At 39.3% G+C, this 20,319-nt stretch overlaps 1 protein-coding gene and 1 long non-coding RNA gene across 3 annotated transcripts in view; both read left to right on the top strand.

Annotated features, from left to right (window-relative positions):
* The first annotated feature begins 1,206 nt into the window (after positions 1–1,206).
* LOC118688653 (uncharacterized) lies at positions 1,207–14,082 on the top strand. The gene is made up of 5 exons (XR_004980497.1): positions 1,207–1,401; positions 4,190–4,332; positions 10,187–10,327; positions 12,460–12,534; positions 13,731–14,082. It is a non-coding gene; the product is annotated as an uncharacterized LOC118688653 (long non-coding RNA).
* A 2,833-nt stretch (positions 14,083–16,915) lies between these two features.
* The window catches only part of RAPGEF4 (Rap guanine nucleotide exchange factor 4), a 141,376-nt gene continuing 137,972 nt past the window's right edge, over positions 16,916–20,319 (top strand). For both annotated transcript variants that reach the window (XM_036386418.2, XM_036386417.2), the window contains exon 1: positions 16,916–17,411. In XM_036386418.2, the coding sequence (XP_036242311.1) occupies positions 17,347–17,411 (65 nt within the window). In that variant the 5' untranslated portion in view covers positions 16,916–17,346. The remainder of the gene's footprint in view (positions 17,412–20,319) is intronic.

Raw genomic sequence — 20,319 nt, 5'->3', positions numbered from 1 at the left:
CCAGGGCTGAATATTGTTCTGATAAGCAAACTATTCTAATGCACAGGATTTCAGAGTTGTGCTGGAAGATAAATGGATGGGCAGGGGCAGGTTTCAGGACACTCACCCACTTTGAAGGTCACAAAGTCCCAGAGATGTAATGGTTCAGCCATGCTCATAGGAACACAGGTGCCCCAACAGCCTGAAAGAGAGAAAATGGGCAACGTGACTGGTTCAAGCTGGAAGTCTTGCAGCAACAGTCTTTGACACATAGGATGATGGAATAGGCTATAGGGTCAGGGAAATGGGAATACTCTGAGTAAAGGAAACTCATGACACATGAGAGAAATCTAAATTCTTTATGGCTAACTAGGATCAAATGAGCTCTCTTCAGCTTTGAGTGGGCTGTTATAAATGTAGCGGGCTTTGTTCTGGTGCTGTAACTCAAGGAGGACTTCAATCATATATTTGCAAAGAAGTATAAATATCTTGAAATATATATGTAGTCTTTTGAGGCATTTAAACTTTGTCATTTCCTCTGAGAACAAAAATCATACTTTATTTGCTGTTTATTTTAAAGGATTCTTCAAGAACACAGGATAAATCCTATGAAGAGCTGCCATTGTCCATTCTGGTTTGGACTCTTTGAGATCCGCATGGTAATAAACAGCAGCTGTCATTACTGGGTACTGGAGATGATCCCAAGGTGGCATTGTAACTACATCCTCAGGCAGCTCAGCAGGAGGAGACCCAAGCAGTGTTTCTCACCTGAGCTCCACTCTCCATGAACAGAAATCCCTTAGCTGAGAGTCAAAAAGTATCATTAAGTGGTCCAAAAAGGTCTCAAATCCAGATGATGGGGATTCAGATCATGTGAAATATTGCAGTCTATACTTGCCAGGTATATACAAGATGTAAATGTGTTTTCAGATCTCACATGGTAAGAACACCAGAATGAAACAAAAAATTCTGCTCAGGGCTTAACATCTAGAAGATATTTCACTTCAAAAATCAGATTTTTGAAAAGAAGTAGGAACTTTTGAAAGTCATTATTGATTGGTCTGATACACAAAATCTGAAAAATATTTTCCTCCACCTCCCTCGCTCTCTGTCAAAAGGGTTTGGGATATCATGTATCTATTTTCTGGGCTGTATCAGGAAACCTGCCAGGCCTAACACGTGTTTTCTGCTTTCAAGTCGAGTAAGAGTGATACCCACTTTTCTCATGTTTATTGAGTGACACACGTACTGGTTGCAGGCACACAAAGAACATTTTGGCTCATGGGATTATTTCTAACCTAAATGTGGCTCTTGGTTGACATAGAAGAAAGAGAACTTTTATTGTCCTGAAAAGAAGCCTCCAAAAAGCTGCTGGACTGCAACCAAAGAGGAGGATGACAGGCTGAGGAGAACACTAGGCTTGTAATTCTTTTATTTCTCATTTGTGCTGTTTACAATTCTGAGAGTTCCTTGTCTTGTTGGCAGGTCTCTTAACAAGCTCAGCCAAGAAGCAGCCTATTTAGTTTGCTTTTGTTGAAGCTCTTTTTGCCTATAATAAACAACATTTAGGGGGATGTTAACTCATAAGGGTAGATGTTGTCTGTTTAGAAACCTTCATGTTAAGTACCTATCTTACACAGGTACAAGGACAAGAATAAAAAGAGCATAGAAAGGAGTTGTCCTCTCCCAAATACAAAAGAAAGCCTGTAAGTAGGAAATCTCAGTGATGGGGTGTAATGTGTGTAGCCCATACAAATATGATTAATACAGAACAAGGGCAGGGCCCGTGTAAGGTTAGTTACTATGCCTAATAACATGCATTCTACAACAGAAAACAGAATAGCTAGATACAACTGGGGATCTCAGTAAACTAATCAAAATCCATGTAGGTCAGCACTAAAGCAGTGAGATGGCTCACAGGACCCCAGAAAGCTCAGGTATCTCATTCTGTTGGTCAGGCTCTTAAAGAACTGTTTAAAACAATTATGGTTGACTAAAATGGATTTTTTTTTTAATAAAAAATTTCTTTTTTTTTAGTGAAAATCAAGATGATGCCTTTTTAATGTCTGTTTCAAAATATGAAAATATGGCTAAACTAGATATTTTTAATTTATATTTTTTAAAACTAGTTGTCATTTTGGTTTTTTTAATCTGAAACTGTGGTAAAAATTGTTACAGAAATCCAAATTCCACAACTGCTCCAAGAAGTAATTATAACAGCAAATTAAGGATTTACTTAAGTATTATTTGAATGCATCTATCATTCTGTATCTTGACAATCTGGGGAAAGAGATACAGTATTCTTGTTACATATTAAGGTGCTGAAGGCAGAGACATTGTCTTTGCTTCCAAAGTGCCCAGCACATTTTAATAAGATGGTCTAATATAGCCATGTGGGCAGGTATATTTTTTTTCAATTGAAAATCTCATCTATTTCCATTTAAAAAAGATGAAAAATGTCTACCAGAGTCCCTCAACAATTAAGCAGTAACTGTATATTTTCATAAGCAAATATATGTATTTTTCCACATTAAAGCTAATTTGATGTAACTTCTGTGGAAAGCAAAATACACTTTTGTAGTTTTAAGGATCTCCTGGTCTTTTTAGATTTAAAGTGCTGTGATGAAATGCATGTGACAAGTCCAACCTTGCAGAATTCCCATCATATTGGCATTATGAAGTTTTTTAACTTGAACATTTCACATATTCCAAGGCAGCAATTCACAAAGTTGGTGACTTAATTTCTGCTTAAAGTTCTGACCTTAGAAGTACATTTGAGATGCAGCCCTTATCTTTTTCAGTGAATTTGTGAGCTTAACACTACTCCTTAAAGCCACTGGTGATTAGTAGCTTGTAAAGTATTTTTCACTACTTTCTTTTGCTTAGTTGTCTGAAGACAGAGGCTGAAATATTGGTGCAGGTTGTAAAAATTTATAAACTCAATGTGCAATGACTCATGGGATAATTAGCATGGCATTCTCATGGAACATGTATTATCGACTGTCCAGATCTCTTCATAGTTGAGAGGTGTAGAAAATTCAGCTTCTCATTAAATGCTTTTACAGCTCATTGATATAAACCAGGACAAATACCATCCTATCTCTGAGAAAAGTTGTGTCCTGCATAATACTCAATATTCTATAAAATTTCTAGCTCAGCACAGATTTGAACAGTAGCTCTGCTACCTTCTTTCATCCAGTGGAATCCAGAGAAAAGGGAGAAGGAACAGGATCATCAGGGATGGAGAAACGGCATGACAAACATTTTGCAAAATATTCTGTCTTAAAGTAACAGGCCATGACCACAGGACTTCACAGTGCCAGTGCTACTATATTGGGAAGAAGTTTTCCTGACCTGATTCAAGTGATGGTTTATGGTGTTAGGCACAGATATCCAAGTCTGTATTACTGAGATGGTAATACTCCCATTGCCTGTGATAAGGTCCTTCTAAGTAAAAAGCCAGTTTCAGTTAAAAAAAAGTAAATTAATAACATATCTTTAATTCATTCCTTATCTTCTCTTTGTAATCATGTGGAACTATTTGGTGGTTTTGGAAAGGTTGTGCCTGGATTCAGCATTATCAAACTGTTCCACTGATATTTGTGGTGATGACGATTCAAATTGGCTTTTTAAATTTTGATATATAACATGTTGCACATTAGTGAAATAAACCTTCCAAGTAAATACAGATGTTTCAGATGGGGGCTGGGAGGAGGAAGACATTTGGTAAATTGTGCTTCCGAGTCCTGAACAACCTAAGTGGTGTTTCTGCATTGCCTAGTTACCGTTTCTGTTTAGTTGGCAATGGCGTTCACTGAAAATATTTTAGTTTCTGCTCCTGACAGCTACAAACGTGCTATGATCATATGTAATCTTATAAACTCATACACTATTAAGTGGATGCCCAATACACCTCCTCAAATGTGAGCAGTGGATAGCATTGCCAGGTTACAAAGTCAATATTGAACAGCACAGTCATGCTCAGCTAATTTACAAAAAGTTTTCACTGGCTGGTCCATTTCTTCAGCTGTTAATAGTCTAGCCTGACATATGTAGAACAAAGTTCAAAAGCAAACATGAACAATTTGCTAGACTAGCTGGCAGAAGCCAGACTGCATGAATGGCCTCAGGAGACTGATGCTGACTTTATGCCAATTTCAAATCTCTGCTCACTCTCCCAGTTTACCAAAAAAGCTACTTTTCCTTTCAGCCACACTGCTAAGGGCAACATGCGGAAGCCTGGTATCTGACTAATGCTCACCAAGTGTTACAAGGCTTGAGCAGAGGGAAATATGCAACCTTGTGACCCCGACTCAGAATAGCCAAACTCCATCTGCTCTGAAACTTTAAAGGGTAAGTACGCCTCCATTTCTTACTGGACATATTTGGAGGTAAGGACTGGCAATGACTGCTGTTGTGATCATTTTCAGTTGCAAAATTTTCATGCAAAAAATTGGGAAAAAAAATCTTAACTTTTCTGGGAAAAGTTAATCTTAAGAGTTAAAGACAACCCTCAGAGTTGAAGTTAAGTGATGCATTGGATTTAAATGCAGTTAGGAGTCAAAAAGTAGCAAAAGACTTGGTTGTATTGTGAGCTGAGGCAACTTCACAGTTCAGATAGCTGCAAGAACACAAAATGTAAAAGGAGCGAATGGATCTATTTACAACATACAGGCAAAAATGTATAAACATGAGTGGTGTAATGACATATCACACATGCATATTAGGACTAAAATATCTTTGGAATTTGAAAAGTTCCCAGGAAGCATTTCACAACTCAAAGAACAGCATCCAGTACAGTGAAATCCTGTGAGATACTATTTTGAAAAGTAAAACCAGACTAATCAGAGTGTTTAAAATTAGTGGTAGCTTATCTTGAAAGGATCATATGATCACATTTTTTATCTGCAAACGGAAACAGTGAGAACTACTTAAATATGTACAGTTGTGTCTGAGACAAACATATTCAAATTATAACAACATTCTCTAACTTTCTTAGAACATGAATCATCTTTCATGAAGCTTTCTGTGGTAAAATTGTGAAAGCTCAGAAACTGCAAGTACAGAATCTCACAAAACCAGAGAAGAATGAATAGGTACTATAGCTTACAGCATATTGAGCATATTAATCACTGCCTGATAGAATCTTTCACAGCAAAATTTTTATGGTCCATGTGCTGGTATTTGTTGCAAGGAATCCTTATAACAGTTATATTAACAAACATAAATGAAAAATACCACTGATTCCTCCTTAAACAAACCAATTCATTCAAGTAAGTGTCAGCACTCCTGAAGCCTAGTGTTTATACCCACACTGGAGTATGCCTGAAATCCCACTGACATTTCCCCCCAAAATATCAATATCATGCTTCTTTCACATCCTGAATAACTGGTTTAAAAAAGAAAAGTAAGTTGCATGGGAAATACTACTAACCATTAATTATGATTCTGCAGTTTAGGATTGGTTCAGTTATTTTGTCACTTAGTCTGATAGTTGTGAACTTTGTGCATCTCATTGACTTCTTTTAATCTACCACCATGGAAACTAATCACTGCGTGTCATCTTCAGAGGATGGGTGCCTTTGGCGATTGTTAGAGATCATTCTTTTCTACAGTGAGAGATTATTTATTTATTAAATGAAATAACTTCAATGCCTACAATGCTTACAAATCCCTGACAAGTAGATTTACTGTCTGTAGTACATTTCGCATTTGGCCCTAATAAAGTGGACAATAATGTCAGAGACTTATTGTTGTTACTTTTTAAACCATCACTTTTATAGTGATACAACAATAAAATCTTGAAAGGATATTAAGAAAAAATAGGAATAACACCCCATACCACATAAAGACTTCAGAATATACGCATTTGACCATCTCTATACTACTGAAATTGAAGGAATTCTCAAATTATCTAACGCTGCAAATGTGTAAATATCTTCAGAAAAGAACACAAAATGTTAATTACCTGCATTTAAAAATAATTTGTATATCCTCTTTGATAACAGCTGGAATGATAAGTAAAGTAAGAGCATTTGGCTTAGAATAATTTAGGAATATGCTTCCATTGCCCCACAGGCATTTATTTCCTCATATTTATTTCCTCCAGCTATATGCTTCCAGTTTTTTTTTTTGTTGTTTCCATATTATTTGCAAAAGTTAAATCTTTTACTGAAAGACTTTTTAATCCTGCTTTTGGAGGCAGGAAAGAAGGTTGTTTTTTAAAAAATAATTTTATTTTTATGACAATTTGGTTTGAACATTTCAGGTGACAGCCAAAGGCCCAGTTACCTCCCACAGGCTCTTGTCCAGCAGTCTGTGAGCTGATAGCTGGATCTGCTCTCAAACAAAGTCTGATTTAGATTTATCTAACTTCACCAGTCTAAGAAGATTTTCTGTTTTATCAGGAATTGAACAAGCCTAGTTTCGTAAATGAATAAAGTTATTTTTAGATACTTTGTTTTGAAGAGGATTTATGGAACTCTCAACCTAAGCTTTTCAACACATTTCTCAGTCAGATGGTCTTTTCATTTCTAGTTTGATACATACCCGTGCTTATAAGTATTCATTCCTCTGTCTACTGTCTGGAAAGTTAAATTTAATTATTATCATAGAGAGAAGAATTAATTAATCCAGTGTGCATGGATAATGCACACTGAGGAATGGAATTCACTTTGCAAATTATTTTTATGGCAATGTTGGAGAAGGTAGCAGGTATTCACTTTGCACTGATAGAAACAGAGAACAGCTCTGTTTCTTGCAGTGGAATATTAAACAGCAAAAACATAAAGAATAATAATAATAATGATCTTTCTACAAAGGGTCACATTGCTGATATGGTCACTTGGTCACACATCCAAATTAATTCAATCAATCTCCTTTTTTATTTAATTTATGAGAAATCTAAAAAGCTGTTGTTAAGATTACATACAAATCCTACTTTTTGCACCATGAGGAGATCAGTGATTTTGGTTAAAACTAGAATTAGGAAAACAAAAATGCCAAGGCCATAAGGCAGTAGTCTAAATTAAGGCACAGTAACAATTTAAAGGAAGCAGAAGGAAAGTATTATCAGAAGAGATAGAAATCTCATAAGCTTCTTGCACTGCAAATGCTGACAAGTGAAGCACAAACCTATTACTTTTAAATTCCTTTTGTATAGTGTCTTTGAGTGCCTGCTATGGCATGACTATTCTTCTGCCAGCAAATGAGCATAATTTTCATAAACTGTGCTTTTGAAATAATTGAACATGTAAAGTATATTAGAACATAATATTAGTTCCTCTGATTTCATGTCCTAGCAGTTGCCAGTGCAAAAGCATCACGCAACAGAGTCATTTATACCAAGCACATTAATACTCTTGGAATGCTTGTAAACAGTAACAAAATTCTGACAAGTTTTGTGCCTACAAAGCAAATGTTTGTATATCTTGTACCCAGAAGCCTTTAAGGTGACAGATTGAAGATTTTATTCACTTTCTCCAAAACCCCATGCAGGATAGTGATTAGTAATGTTGTCTCTATCACCCAAGTTTATGGTTGACAGGATCTACAGGGCCACTTCTGCATAACTTTCATGGATGTAACATCTGTATTCCACTCCTACTTCAGTCTCACTCAAGTTAATGGCAAAACTTCTGTGTCCCTTAGGGTTTTTCTTGGGCTCTTTGAACCTTATGGAAGCAGAGCTGCTAGCTTGTTACAGATCCCTTGTCAGAGTGCTGCTGCATGCTTGCTTCCCAGAAGAATCTGTGTAAAACAGAAGCTTTCAAGGTTTTCTCCTTCCAGTGCCCCATCCATCTGTTAGCTTTAAATAATATCTTATGGATAAACTTACATGGGCACCTTTGTCATCTGGGAATATGTGATGGGTTTGTAACAGAAGCAGCTCAAGGAAGGAAGACTGCCTGTTGCAGTGCTCTGTAATTCTGAGACTATTGCACTGGTAAAGCATATACTCAGTTCTAGTGGATGCTTCTTACTAAATATTGTTGCTAAATATAGCTGTATTAAGTCTTCCAGACTAACCAGTGAGCAAATGCAAGAGCCTTACCTTATAAGTAATTAAAGTTACTACTCTAAAGCCACCACTCCACTACTAAGTCTGGAGTTTATATGCTTGAGTCCTTAATACTAAAACTCAAGCACGTCCTGAAAACAAATGTGTATCATAAACATCAGCATAGGCGCACTTCACCACTGAGGATAATACTGTGACACCACATATTTCCTTTGTAAAGAACAATACCAATCAGCTCATGTCTGAAAAGGATTTGGAAGGAAGTGAGTGTAGCACTGCAGCATTTTTATATTAGTTTGGTCTTGCACAATGCTGTCCCTCCTTTCCTTCCTGCCCAATACTATTTTAGAAAAATTCAAGGTTTTTAAAAGAGGCCAGAAAACAAGAGCCAGGACTCGATTTCCATACTAGTCACAAATGGCAGCTGTAGGGCAAACACAAAATGTTGCGATTACAATCAGTGCCTTTTTTCCTATTGAAAAGACTCTTTCCGTATTCACATAAAGTAAACTCAAAGGAAAAGCACAAAAAAGACATTTTCTCTTCATAGTATTTCTTTGGCATGGATAAGAAGTATTTAAAGTACAGCAGATGTGCCTATGCTGTACAATGGAAATGGAGTCTTTTATAACATCTGTTTAAATATTTTTATTTCAATACATATATTGCTGTAATTGGACAGTGGCATGCTATCCTCATAGTTTTCTATCCCAGAACTATGTTAGTTTCAAACATCTAAATGTTTTACAGCTTTATAATAAGATGACATAATAGTTCTTGGCTTAGTGAGGGCAAAACAAAAAATGCCTTAACATTTTGTAAATTTGCATGTTTTGCATATTTCCCTGGTTTATTTGGTAGCAAATAAACTGAAGCATTTTTGGGGGATTTGTGTACTGTCCTCTCAATAGAAGTATTCTGCAACATCATCTCTTCCAGTGAGAAGAAAGCCTAGAGAAAAGCAGTCCCTCTGCCAAAGTGAAATGAGATTGGTTAGTCACAGACAATGTGTGCTTATACAGCATACATCACTCAAAACCCCAAAACCCAAAATTTTCTATGTAAGTAAACCTGAAAAAGATCAACAATATAACTGAATCAGTGCTTTGCTTTTTTAGAGTTTTCCTGGAATCATTCAGAAAGACCTGTAGTATCTTTATCCCAGATCCAAATTGATTTCACTCCAGGAAACTTACTAGGTTGTTGTGTAAAAGGAATAAACATAGCAAAACACTTCAAACCTTTAAAGTGCATTGTTTAAAAACTTTTTTTGTAAAGGTGTGCTTATAAGTGTAGCTATTTTGAGGGACTAAACTACTAAGGAGAGCAAACATAGGTACTTCTATGAACTCCTCTTTCCAGAGCTCTGCTAAAGGAGGAAAAGGAGAAGAATGGGTGCATGTGCTTCTAAAAAATATCTAAATGTGACAACATTTTTTGATGAGTACATGGCTCATAGGTTGATCAATTTTAGCCCTCATCATGGGGCTGTATCGTATAATCATGCCTGGGGATTGTGACAGCCTGAAGGCTGTTGGATATTCTGAATATCCAGTGAGGGCTGTGAGCATGCCAGGAAGGTTTTCTGAGGGCAATGTTGCTGGGCTGCACTGAGAACTAGCCCATCCCCATCCTGCAGGAAAGCAAAATGATCACAGGGAATCCTGGAGTGAACTGTCCCCAGAGATCCTCTTCCATCCCAGCCCTCTGAGGCAACCACTAGGCTGCTGGAGGAAATATTCATAGGCAGTAGGGAAAGCTGGCTAATATTTTTGTCATATATGATGTGTATCTGAACAACATTAAAAGTGAGAAGTCTAAAATCTAGTAAAACCCAGCAGGATGGACTTAGAGGCTAGAGCTAAAGATGAAGCCAGAGTCCTCTTAGGCATGTCCAGACACAGAACAAGAGAGAACACTCACAAACTGAAGTGCAGGGAATTCCACCTGAACTTGAGGAAAAAAAAAACCAACAAAACCTAACTATAAAAGTGATTGAATAATGTAACAGGTTACATTGAGTAGAAGTAGAACAAGAGCACAAAAATCAAAATGTCAAAAAATGTTAATATGCTCTTTTTGAATAATGAAATGCAACAATGAAACCCTGCCTTGTCAGAAGCAAGTTGTGGCTATGTGAGGATAATAAAAACTTTTGGCAATTGTCACTTTTCTTTCTCTTTTCAGGAACACTTCCAAGTTCGAGGTAGTTGATGACCCATTACATCAATGAGGAGGTACTTCTGTGCTGCATTTCTGGGCTGCTCCTGGGAGCTCAGCTTCTTCTGCTCAGTGTCTAAGAGGTCTTTCTCTCTTGTTACTTTCCTGGTGATAACTTAATTTCATTTCTTTATGTGCATCAAATTTTCTCAGTAAGATTCTTCTCCGTAGTCCTCAAGAAACTGAGATCCTGTAAAAATTTGAAGTCAATGCACTCCTCACCAGCAATCTCTTTCCAGTCTGCTGCTCAACTCTTACCCTCTGTTTGTGCTGGCCTCTTATTTGCTTTATTCTTTGCTTTTGTTTATCTATTCTTTCCATCCTTCCACTATGTATGAAGCATTAGAAAAATAGGCACTTCAAGATAATGTGCTGCTGTTAGGCAGCTGAACATTGCAACTCAGGGGGCAAGGGAGCATCTGAAATGTGGAGTCTTTCTTTCATCAGGAAAACAAGAAAACACCAAAGAAAACAGAGAATTTCTGTAAAAAGTTTGCTATATGTTGTCCAGTCTCTGCTTAAAGCTTTCAGATTTCTGTAACTTTTCTCTAGAACCAATATAACTTATATGTGAAAAAAGCCCCCCTGCTTCAAACTAGGGAATTATTTGGTTTATGCTACTGTGGTGTCATGAACAGATTTTTAATCCATACAGGTCTTCTCCTGTTGTTTTTACGTGCATGAAGTAGCACCTCACAATTGCTATTCAACTATGTGGCTGCTGTAGCTGGGTTTCCTGTTACACAACTCAACACTCTGGTTTTAAACCAACAAATGCCAGCTGTCTGTACCAACCAGGATGCAGCCCACAGTCAAGGCAGCTTCTTTTCTCACTTGCTAATTGGTTCACCCTTTTTTTTCTCAGCCAGAATGCATTACTAGAGATGCCTGTGCTTTATTCAGGTCATTCTTGGTGTGAGTTATTTGCAAGTATAAGCATGCAAGCAAATTCATTGTAGGTGTATTTTCCAAGCTGTGAAAAGAAGACTATAAGCATTACATATAACCTGAGGTGTACCATGTAATTTATAACATATAAATAAATCATTAAATTTGTCTTTCTTTTTTCATTTGCCAAATATTATAATTTGATTTTTATGGGCATGTGTTGGTGCCCCCAGCAGGCTCTTAGAAAAATTAAATCTGGAATCCTGTGAACCAAATGTTGCAGAAAGAATTAACTTGTTTACTGTATTGTGATGAATGGAATAGCTGCATTAAGTGTATATGAAGCTGCACAATTAATTACTACATAAATGATTTGTCAAGTGCAAAAGTGTGTCATGCATGATCTTTACCTATAGCAGACTGTATTGCATTGTAGAAGTAAATATAAAGCTCTGAATGCTTTCATTATAGCACTTCTGGGATGCCAATTACAGTCCTGTTCTTAGAGTAGTAAAGAACACTCATGCAGAAAGGAAATCTCAGACTTATTAAACATCCTGGACTTTCTTTGCATGTATTTCTGAAATTATCACTTGCACCAGAATAATTTTTGAATTTGATCTGAATAGTACTCATAGTAGTGTATCTTCTTTACTGAAAGAATTTACAGAAAATAATTAAAAGACTTGTTTCTTTAGTCACTGCAGATCACAAGTCATTATTTCATATAAAGTCTAATTAAATTACATGTCTTAATTATATAGGACTAATTCACAGAGCTTTTTAGAAGTGCTTATTTTGTGATATGTTTTACAGCTCTCAATTTTGCAAACAAGGAATCAGTGTGACAGCTAAGGCATTGGGAGGTAGAGAAGGAAGGGTATTGAAAACACCTTTCACCCACATGACAGGAATTTTATTTGCCTGGAATTAAAGTACCACATTCCTTTTGTCCTTGAGAACCTCAAATTATAAGGGGAGGTGTGGTAGTCACATAAATAAAAGTGTCTACTACTGAGAGGTTGTTTTGTGAATTATCACAAAGGAGTTCTGAGAGAGTGCAGTCAAATGATTTTATGCCCCATATCTCATGAATAATACACATACAGAAATAAAAAGAAGAATCTCAGCATTGCATCAGAGTGTTGACATTTCATCAGAACTTTGTTTTTTAAATGTCTATGCATCAATACAAAAACAAATTGAGAAAAAAAAAGAGATACATTTGACTTCTGGAACTGAAGAGAAGTTAGGAGAAATGGGGAACAGACCAGGAAGAGTAAATTTCCCATAGTGATCAAGCAATGTTGGAAATTAGATTTGTGTCTGAAAGTGTATCTATCTGTATCTAGCAGAGAGAACTGACACCAAGTTGTGAAGATAAAACTTGGCCTGAACAGTTAAAATATGCTCATCTGGCTCTACAGGTAAGCAAAACCACATTTTCTTTCAGCCTTTGATGAAAATCTATGAAGTATAGCAAAGCTGGCAGGGAAGGATAAAGGAATAAGAAACTAGACATATAGACAAGAAGAACTTTCATCTGCTTTTGTCCTTTGGGTGAAAGAATGACTGAATAATTACAATCTAATAATTAATTCTGTTAGCCATGGTAAGTATGTTCCAGAGAAAGCGAGACATTTGAGCTGACAATGCAGTGTGGACAAGGCACACTGGAGTCCCCAAGTGCATGCTTTGTCTTCTAAATGAACACTTGTAGGGTCAGGCCCAGAGGCAGCACAGCTGCTTCCAGGCAGTGAGGAGCTGAAATAACCTGTCAGGCTCTCGTGGGTATGTGGAGAGCCAGCCTAGCACTCCATGAATCCCATTCCTATGACTGGGCACAAAGCCAGACCCTCTTCATCACGTCTGTGATTCAGCCCCTGCTGATCAGTCTGATTTGGGTCTGTTAAGAAGCACTGATGTGTCTGCCCTGTATTCCCAGAACAAGGGAGTACAAGGCTGTGTATCTCTAGTGTGGCACCAAGTTCTACTGTCTCCCAAATATTTTACTGAAAAGGGTCATAGTGCAGTCTGAGTCTGAGCCTGCCTTGTATCTAAGGCATCTGCAAAGTATTTCCCTGATATTTATCACCTTGAAATTCCTGATGTTGTCCTGGGTTCTGCATACAAAATTTTGTTTTAACACAGTATGCTGATGTGTCCATAATAAAGCAATGATAAATTAACATTTATTAAATGCATTAGAGCATTGCATCTTCAGAGAACTATACTTCATTAGCTACCCTTAATTACTCTTGACAATACTCCCGTGACTAAGTTAAAACTTGTTTATTTATTTCAATAGACTTTCCTGTGAACTAACTGGGGAGTTATCCTGAGTAAGTGAGGAGAATTGGAACAAGAAAAAGACAGAACACAGAATGATGCAGGAAGGAAAGGAAGTCCTTACTTGTTGTGAAACTCTCTTGCTAGGATATTGTATGCTGGGTTTTTTTGCTTAGCACTGAAGAGGAGAATTGTTATGTTGCTCTACAGGGCAGTTTTATTAATACATACATTGGTTTAAAGAATGTACATCATCACATCTTTTGCAGCCCTCACAGCATACAAATCCCAAAATAACTCACATGCAGGTTTCTGTGTCTTTATTCCACTACAGGCTGATCACTCCTCTGAAGCCCATAGGTGCTGTGTGTGTACAACTGAACCATTTTGGTTCCTACAACCTGAACCACACTGAATGTGGCACTGCTCTATTCTAAATATGGATCACAGTCCTGTCAGTCTCCATCTTTCTCCCAAGACTTCTTGCTTGAGGTAGAATTCATGTGCCTCATTCTGGACTTATAATATTTAAATTAGCTTCCATATAACAATATAAAACATGCTTAAAATCAGCTTCAGTGAAATTATTACTGCAGTTACTTGAAAGTCCTTGAAATTTTTGGTATAATTAGTGGTATAAAGAGTTTTCCACAGTAGCTCTCCTTTGTAATCTATTACTGTGTAATGTTAATAAACCCAATAAGTAATTTTTTTCAAGCTCTAACAACTATGATTTAGTATTTTGGTTCATATTTTTTACAGCAAATTTCTAATTGAAGAGAATTTATTTTTTTCTGGAAAACTTAAGCAAGATCTCATTGGCTGCATTTGAGTAAAAGTGAGGGAATGAGTATTTGTACTGGCCAGAAAAAGCAAAGAAATGGAAGAAGTACTAAATTCAGAATGATTTGCCTTATGTCCCATAATGCAAACAGCAGTTTGGACCCTACACATTTGAACTCTTATTCTTACAGGCATGGCATAACTTGCAGGCTGGCTGATTTTTTGTTTTCTATGGTTTAAGGGGTTCTTAAGAGCATGGCCCTGTAACTCCTTCCTAAACTGTGGGAACTTAAAAGGCCAGCTGATCTTTCACATACCTCAGCTGGCAATTCTCCATTTCTCAGCAGCAATCTCCTTTGAAAGCAGCTGCCATTTTAATTTTTTGGCTGCATAATCACATCTCAGATTCTAAAAAGTCCCATTAGCCTTCTGTTCAATAAGGAGAAATTAAATCTCAAATACATTTTTTAGTAATATTTTTTCATACAAGAGTATAGCTTAGGAATGAGCACTGTGAGGCAGCAGGAGGAGGTACAGGGTATAAACTAATGAAGTGTGCTTTAGCATTTTCATTCTAGTATATGTTCTCACAAGGGAGTGGGCACTTGACCCCATTAACATAAGGCCAGTACTCTGAAATTATGTTTCTAGGCTTGTTAGGGTCTGAATTCTTAAGAGTCACAGGATAATCTGTATTCTATTTGACTTGTCATGTGAGATATATGATACTTATTTGGTACTTTTCATTTCAAGAGAACATGGACTGTCCTGGGGTCAGGGATTTCTGATTTCAATAGTCAGGAGCTTGTGACATTTCTGTGCAGTTTGGAGACTCTTTGGTTGACACAGGCTGGTATCTGAACTACTCAAATATTTATTCCTTGCTGTCTAAGTTTCTCCGAGAAGTTTCACTGGTGTCTTAATTAGAAAGCTACATGATTACTCATAATACAAATGCCAGAGTTAATTTTGGCTGTCTTGCTCTAACTGTTCTCTAATTGGGACACTTGCGAATTGAAGTATGGATTCAGGCAAGGTTCCTGGCTCACTCTGGGCATGTCTAACTTACACAATCCACGAAGTGTTAAAGTCTCCTTTAATGGTTACTCCACAAAAAGATATCCATCTTTGAGTGGTGTCTGCCCACAGCCAAGCACGTGAGCAGCATCCCCTTTTTGCCGACGCGCACTGCGTTCCTTGGAAACCGAAGTACTGCTAACTACAGAGGGCTGTCCCAGGGCAGGACCCTTGCTGGGCCAAGGGCAGGGTCACGGCCCCGACGTGGGTTTTGAGAAGCAGCGCTGCTGGGAATCGCTCCGAGCAGCCTCCAGCCCCGGCCCTGCTCCTCCCGGCCCCGCTCCCGAAGGAAGGCGGCGCCGCTCGGCTGCCCTCTGGCGGCCGGGCCGGGGCGCGGCTCTGGTGAATGTTCATGTTTTATAACGGAAGTACAAAATTAGGGAGTTTTATTGAATCATCGGTCATGTACGCACTGTGTTAGTAATCATTAATTTGATTGAGAACTTAGAGCTCCTTACCTTTCAAGCTCTGGTTCTACTGGCTCTCAAACACTTGCATATTGACAAATGAATAGCATTGATTTTCCTCAAGTAGATTGATTACTTAGATGCAAAAGATTCTCTTCCCCCCCCCCATGGACGATAGCAAAGGAAGAGCTGCAGCTTTGATCTCACTGACTGGAAGCCTCTTCTATTCCTCTGGCATGTACTTTAATTTTTTTTTTTTTTGAGGCAAAAGGAAAGAATTGCCTTTTGTGGCATTCTCCTCTGCTATGCCAATTTCTTAGCTGTGTCCATTTAGCAAAAGGGATCTTTAGATACATTTCCTTAGATTTTTCATCATACTGTTCAGTATCCCAATGTTAAAAGTTATTTCTTTTAAAGTGCTAAAGAAACTGTGGCAGCAAGACAACCCAACTAAAAGGCAGATGTGAAATATGAAGTAGCACATGTATTTAAAAAAATTACTTGGGACAACCAAAGAAATTACAACAGAGGATAGAGAACATAGCCCATGGAAAAATGTGACAGGCGCTGGCATATGATCACCATTTGAATTAATCATTTTTCCCCACACCGTAGAGCAGAGAGGAGTTTAGAGCCTGAAGGAAGGCACAGTTTGAGTTTTACTCTCCTATAAGTTACCTGTAACCTGCTGAGATTTGTATAGCCTCCTACCCTTCTCAAAAGGTACTCAAGGCAGTTTGTGTTGACTATAAGTGGAAGCTCATGGTCATAAACTGACTACTTGGAAGATACTATCTAGAACCTGAAACAATTTATAGAAAATACTCCATAGGAAATATTTAATGTAGAATTTGCAAAGCAGAGAGAACTGCTGTTCTTCCTTCCTTTCATCATCAGTTTTAAAATCATATACACATGAGTATCATTAAAAGCCCTGCACCTTGCAGGCCACACACACACAACAGAAGGGTGTGGGCGTGTTTCACTGTACACTCGACTCACCCTTCTCATGCTATGTGTTGGGCTCCTTCCAAGTGCCAAATCCTCTTCACAGGTGCTGCCCAGCTCATTTTACACGCACAAGAAATGAGAGTTTAGCACACATTTTCATGGGAGATGACAGCAGACTGGAGGAAGGGTCCAGGAAAAACCCTGAAATGCGGACTGCACCTTCCTTTCACTCACCCACATGCGTTTATTGCTGGGGGCGGGGGGACGGGACAGACACACAGTGCTCTGGAACGCCGATGAAATACTCCTGAGCTGCTTATTGCAAATTACAAAGCTCGTGTTGCCCCTCCAATTGAAACCAAGCCAAGGTGAAGCAAGGGGAGGGATCACTAAGCCGGGTTCAGGTGTGGGCACTGAGGAGCTCAGGGAAGCCGGAGGGGGACACCACCTTTTAGAAGGGGAGTGACTTCTTTCCGCCCCCTCCCCGGGCCGCTCCCTGCCGGCTGCGCTGAAGCAGGGCCGGGTAGCTCGGCGGCCGCAGGTCGGAACCCGTGAGGGCGGCGGGCGGACCCGCTCGGCCGCTGCGGCGGGGCCTGGGCGAGCCCATCGCGCCGTGCGCGCAGGGAGGGAACGAGGACGGACGGACGGACGGACGGACCGACCGACCGACCGGCGCGCGGGCGGGGAGAGCCGCCGCCAGCCGGGTGCACGGCAACCTGATCCCGGTCCAACATGGTCGCCGCTCACGCCTCCCATTCCTCGTCCTCCGGCGAGTGGATCGCGTGCCTGGATAAAAGGTATCGGCATCTTCCCAGGAGCCGCTGCGGAGGGATGCTGTGTGTATGCGTGTGTATGTATGTGTGTGTGTGTGTCTGCGCTGACACCCCCATCCCCGCTCTCCATCAGATCCTGCCTTACATAAGGAGCGTGCAGGTGGGAAGGAAAACGCCTGGGGGAAGCCAGGGCTGCGGGCAAGGATGAGGGCTAGAAATACTCCGGGCAGCGGAGGGGACAGGCAGTCCCCATAGGATTGCTGCTCCCCGCCGGGAAGATACAGCACGTGGTGGAGGAGGGGGAGCTCCGGGGCGGGGAGAGGGCCTGGGGCTGCCAGCCGGGGGCCCCCTGCCGTATCGGCCATGGCAGACCCGCTGCATTCGGCCCTCGTCCAGCCGCTGCCTCCCCTCCGCTCGGCACACCGGCCCCGCTCCCGCAGCGGCCGCACAGCCCCCGCCCAGCACCGTCGCAGGGCGGACGGGAAAGGACGAGTCCCTCTCGTCCCCGCTGCGGCGCCCCGGGGCCCGCGGTTGTCCCCGGGCTGCGGGTCAGGTGCAGGCGGGCGGCGGCAACCGCGTGGGCGGCAGGCACGGTTGGCTGACGTGTGCTCAGAGCTGGTGTGCGCGCTGCCAAAAATACGGGCAAATTATTATTATTATTAAAAAAGTAACGTTAAAAATTCTCTGCAGTGCTTTCTCTCGGGTGCTGCAGCCCAAAGTCTCGCAATGTCGGGTCGCGTGGCGGGTGGTTTGAACGCCCTTTGCTGTATTCATAGCTTTGATTCTTGGATTAGTTCAGAAGTCATTTAATGGCTGAACACTCACTGTGTCTCCTGTGGTCTAGGAATTTAGTTAACAAAAATGCAGACCATAGATTCCTAAGGAGCTCAAAAGAAAGCTATCAGAGAGCATTCCCTTACGTGTTGCATGGCAGTTAGCTGAGCATCCTGAGCCAGCTTTTGACAGGTGGCATCATTTGGGGCTGTGCTGTGGCGAGAACCCTTTGTGCACATAGAGGGGACCTTCCCCTTCTCATAGTTTCTCCCCTTTTCAGGTAACTCTTAGTCTTGTAAGACTGCACTTACTATTAGGTTTTCCTTAACAGTCTAGGTAGCAAACCGTAAGTTAATGCAACTTCTAGGTTAGACACTGTAGACACCTACCACAGACACTGATCCTCCTCTGTACCATGTGACCTCTTAGAGATCAAATAATGTTTATAAACGTTGAAAGCTCTCGTAAAGTAAATACAAACAGAACTGTTGATGGTAATCTAGCTAAGAGCCAAAGTGAGGCCTCTCTGTAAAAAGACGTTGAGCGGATGTGAAGGAGAGAATGAGTCCCAGTACTTCTAGATTGATGATCCTTTCGTTTCTGTTTTCCTACATTCAATACACTCTGAGATTCAAACTGTGAACTCAAATTCAGGGCTTAATGAAGTACGTAGCCTTGGGGAGTAGACAATGTATTTAGTAAACATATGTGTGGCATTTAATTTAGAAATCTCTCTGTCATAGTTAATAAGCTGACCCTTTCTGTAACACAAATTTCATTAGAGCTATTAAGGTGAAACTTTCCTTTCACTTTTTGTTACTTAGAGTAAGCTAGTAGCACCAATTTATGGAGTGGAAGGAATCAGTTCCAAGTGCTCTTAAGAATCTACCCTTTCCCAGAAGGCAGCCTATATGTAGGAGGAACCCATAATATGAACGATTGTAGTTTTTTTTCTGGTCTCTGCTTTTGATCCTAGGAAGTACACTTTGCATCTAGTCTGTTTTTCCACCTAAAAACATAGATAAAGTGTTTTTAATTAACTTACACACTTGTGTTTCTAAAGTGTATTTATTTTCTATGGATAATCTTACCAATGTAGTAATTTGAATTATTATCAATGTCTATGTATTTTAAACCTTATGAAAATTGTATAGCATTTTCTATCCCAAGTGTGAATTCTGTGAATATGGGATCATTCAATGAATAGATTCTTGATAGAGTACCGTTTGTTTTTACTAAATAATAAATAGAGTTTTAATATGTTTTAGTCAATGAATATATTTCCAGAGAAAAACAGTTCTAAACCTGATATGCTTTAGAATGTTAAGTGACCCTCAACAAAGACAATTAAAATAACATGTAATATGGATTATCCAGTATAATCATGTGGGAAAAAAAATCAAAATGGAAATAGCAAAATACATCATGTATAGAAATTAATGTATTTTGTATTTGTTCTTCAGGTTTTTCCCCAAATCATGTGTCACAGTGGAACTACTAACATTTAAAATTAGAGCACATATAAAAATGAAGAACTGCCAAAACTTTTACAGGAGAAATGTTATTACTTAGTAGGGTACTGTAGGCTGGGACTACTGGTGCTTTGTCTATGTGGCTTCCATATGTAGTTACTGGCCACAAAAGTCAAAGATCCACACTTAAAAATCAAATACCTGGGGCAGTATTTATATAAAGTTATAAGTAAGGTAAGGAAAATTTCAGAACACTGTTCTCTATCAAGAATATTTAACTTTTGCAGGAGAGAGAGAGGATCAGCAGTGAGCAACTGTACATCCTGGTTATACCTGGAGATATGAAGAATTTTTCTCTTGAGGAAACCAGTCCTTTTACATTTGAAGTAATAGTTGCTTTATGCTGATTTCTTAGTCAGCAGAAGTACCCCTCTAATCTTGACACTTTTCTGTATGTCTGCTCTGCACATAATTTAAAAAGGGTCACTGATTTATGCATGTGTGTGCAGTTAACTTGGGAAGAATGTCTTCTCTATTCTCATGTGTTCTTTCACACCAAAAACCATCTGACCATCTGAAATTTCCATGTTGACAGTATCTTTACTGAATGGTATACACAGTATGTATATATAACTATTATTTCTCTAAATCTGGTCCCATTTATGAATTCAGTTACTAGTTTTAAT

Source organism: Molothrus ater, chromosome 7 (assembly GCF_012460135.2).
Source record: "Molothrus ater isolate BHLD 08-10-18 breed brown headed cowbird chromosome 7, BPBGC_Mater_1.1, whole genome shotgun sequence".
Taxonomy (NCBI): domain Eukaryota; kingdom Metazoa; phylum Chordata; class Aves; order Passeriformes; family Icteridae; genus Molothrus; species Molothrus ater.
This window is presented reverse-complemented; position numbering and strand designations above follow the sequence as displayed.